The following is a 3,254-nucleotide window of genomic DNA, read 5'->3' as shown; positions in this document are numbered from 1 at the left end:
TCATGATATACCCCCATGGTATCTGCTCCCCTGATATGTGTGTGTGTATATACACACACAATTTCTACCTACGGAGTATATTTTGAGGCTGATTCCACTAGGTGGGGTTTTCTTACTTATGGTATATGCCTAAAATGAAATTTTCAATATCATTTCCACATGAATACTATTTAAATAATCAAATTTCCATTGTACTACATCAACTATCATATTTAAAAAAATAATAAAAATGATAATTGTCAAAACAATAAGCAAAACTGAATTTTTTGTTTTTTATATTATAGATGATCACATATTAATCGTAATTAGCATTTTTTTTTATATTTCCGACATTTTTTTTTTAACCAGAACCCATCTTGTGATACAAAGCAATGTCCCCATCAGCGAGTAATTCATGGGTTACATCTTAAAATTCTGTCATTATTTTGTACTTAATTCAAAAAAAGAAATCTAACAATCTTTATAATTAATACGTCATTTTTGTTTGGGGGGAGGGGGATATAAATCAGTAGATTTTTTAAAAAATTATTCCTTTTTTTGTTTTGAATGGCCCAAAAAAATTTGTATTTTGTATTTTAACAGTTTATTATGAACATATTACAATTTAGAATGCTTTATTTATTTATTTTTATTTTTTTGGGGGGGGGGGGTGTTAGAACAGGAGGTTAACATTTTTTGAAACAATTTTCTATATATTATTGTGCTTCTGCTTGTGTTATGTGTCCACAAATGATTAATCTGATTTTATTACAATTTTTTACATCATATAAAGTGCAGTAAGTGTCATCTTTTGATGTTATTTCCAAACCAGCTGGAAAGCAAAAGCAAAACAAATAAAAAAAAATAAAAAAAATTCCCACATTAATTTAGAGAAATGTAAACAATTTATATGAAAATAAAATCATATTTGTTTCCCCCTCTAGGCCAATCATATCACCTGTAAATATTAACCCTTTTACCACAGACAATTTTTTCATCATGGACAACATTCCACATTTTAAGGAGATCTTCTGAGCTTAACTTGTGGACCACCAACAAGCTCTTATAGAAACAAGGGTCACTGTTCATTGCACTTGATCTCTTTTTGCTGATTCCAAATGTTCTAAATCCTGGATGCAACTTGGGCTCCACACCTATGGCCTTAAGGCACATTCCCAAAAACACATCATCAATGGGAAACAACTGGATGTTCTCCGAAACTATAAACAGTCTTCTGGCTAGAGCGGAAGCCATTAGGAAGCCACCTCCACCAGCGTACACTGGATAGGGTTTGTCATACAACTCTTTGGGGATATAATATTTACTTTGTTTATTCCTAATCGGAACTGCTCTGGATATAATATCTCCTACAAATAAGCTTGGCAGCAGAGGGTCTTCCTTTTTGAAGGCTAAGAAATCTAATATATTTTCAGTATTCACAAAAATATCATCATCACCTTTGAAAATAAACTCAACATTTGGACAATATATGTGAAACCATTTTAGGAAGTTCACCTCTTTAAGAGTCAAGTTAAAGAAAGTGTCCATGAAATCCCATTGTAGAATGTCCCCATAAATCTGGTTCTCCTGCTCAATGAGTCTCTGGAGGTTCCTGTGATCTTTACCTATGGATGTAGTTCCAAGAAGGAACAGAGTTTTGATTTTCTTGCCATCTACTTCTTTCTCTTTGCCCCATGTCCTCCTCACAGCTTCTCTCCTATCATGTTGCTCAATGATGGACTTCACCACTATGAGCAGGTGGACATCTCCCTGACATTTCTCAGGGTGGTTAAGCAACAATGGGAAATACCTGCAATGCCGATGCAAAATAAACTGATGGAATCTAGGATCCACATGTTTGAACCAAGGTTGTCTTCTTAGACCAGTGTTCTCAGGACATCTACTCTCATTAATGTCCCACCTTCGTGGAGGCAGACTCAACCCTACTGAGGTATCACCAGCAGCAGCAGCAGCAGCAGAATTGCTAGTGGTTCCTTTGCTGTTCCTCCTGGAGGAACTATTGTCTGGTTGCAACCACTCATTCATTATTCTAGTATGGAATGCCAGGCGTCCCTTTGTTCCTTCCTCGACTAGTTTCAGTTTATGTATGGTGACCAGGGTGGCAAATAGTAGCGACAAGGTTAAGCAGGTTTTTAGCACTCTCCTTCTTCTGAAAAGGCACTCCATGTTTGAGGTTGTGATGGGAGGCATGTCACTGAGGTTGGGAACTCTTCTGTTCCCTTGTCTTTTATGGCTGTGAGATAAATAATAAAGGTCTGCATAGCATGGCGGTAAGAACCAAATCTGTAGAAAATGCATGAACAGGGAGGAAGCAGCTTATAAAATATTTTCTGAACTAAGAAGCCTGGAGCTTTTCCCATGCCATTGCAGTCTGTTTCTTGAGGAGTCTGCTCATACCTGCTTTGCAGACGTGCTTCAGTCTTGTCTCGTGTGATGCTGAAGCTGGAGGGATCATGCCTTGCAGACAATGGTCTTTTCTTTGCCCCAGGTTTGCTGATGTCTCTCCATGGTAGATATATAGATCATCCTGCTTCTGAACAGTCAGCTCAATGACTTGCCAGATGCAGACTGATGCTTGGAGGTTTGGTTTGTGCAGCCAGTAACTTTTCTGCAGATCATGTTACTGGAAGCCACACTTGGTCGGCGTAAGAGCTTAACCCTTTCACAGCACTCTGCTTACACTTTGCGTACAAGACTATTGTGGTTTTGTGAAGGTGTGTCTCCTTCCCTTCTGAGCACACCACAGAAAGCCTGTATCTTCACAAACTATTTATAATGGGAAGAATATTAAACAACTACATATTTAAAGGGAAACTCCATAATTTACAACATTGCACAGTTGCGATCTACATATGATGCTGAATAATATTGTAAATACTTTGATTTACTGATTATGTACACATTTTGAGTTATAAGACGCTTTGTTCTTCCAGATATTAGTTTCCTGTTACCAGAGAGAAGTGCATTGTGGGAGCTCAGCTGTAAGGTTGCCTGTTTGAAAGTGGACCAATGACCCCCACAGCACGTAAGAAGCCAAAAGCATAGCAAGTGATCGTTTTGGGCCTTTGTATGGATTTTGCCTTGGAGCCCAGGAGCTTCAACCGACATCTCAACCAGGCTATTTATTTGCCAATCTGCAGAAAAGGAACATGGGCCGCACACCCACATGCATTGAGCTATTGATTTTCAGCATAATTTGCTTTGTATATGTTTTAAACAAAATGCATAAGCCCAGTCAAGGTGGCCATTTTCCA

At 37.9% G+C, this 3,254-nt stretch overlaps 1 protein-coding gene across 1 annotated transcript; it reads right to left on the bottom strand.

Moving 5' to 3' along the window:
* Positions 1–859: 859 nt before the first annotated feature.
* Positions 860–2,540, bottom strand: LOC122923903 (UDP-GlcNAc:betaGal beta-1,3-N-acetylglucosaminyltransferase 7-like). The gene has a single exon (XM_044274764.1). It carries the CDS (start codon positions 2,296–2,298, stop codon positions 934–936), a length of 1,365 nt encoding a protein of 454 aa, XP_044130699.1. The 5' UTR covers positions 2,299–2,540; the 3' UTR covers positions 860–933.
* Between the last annotated feature and the right edge of the window lie 714 nt (positions 2,541–3,254).

The sequence above is a fragment of the Bufo gargarizans genome, unplaced genomic scaffold (assembly GCF_014858855.1).
Source record: "Bufo gargarizans isolate SCDJY-AF-19 unplaced genomic scaffold, ASM1485885v1 original_scaffold_2047_pilon, whole genome shotgun sequence".
Lineage (NCBI taxonomy): Eukaryota > Metazoa > Chordata > Amphibia > Anura > Bufonidae > Bufo > Bufo gargarizans.
This window is presented reverse-complemented; position numbering and strand designations above follow the sequence as displayed.

What these genes read in the sequence shown, in the direction of transcription:
- LOC122923903 (XM_044274764.1), bottom strand. Translation starts at nt 2,298, where the DNA reads ATGCATTTTCTACAGATTTGGTTCTTACCGCCATGCTATGCAGACCTT.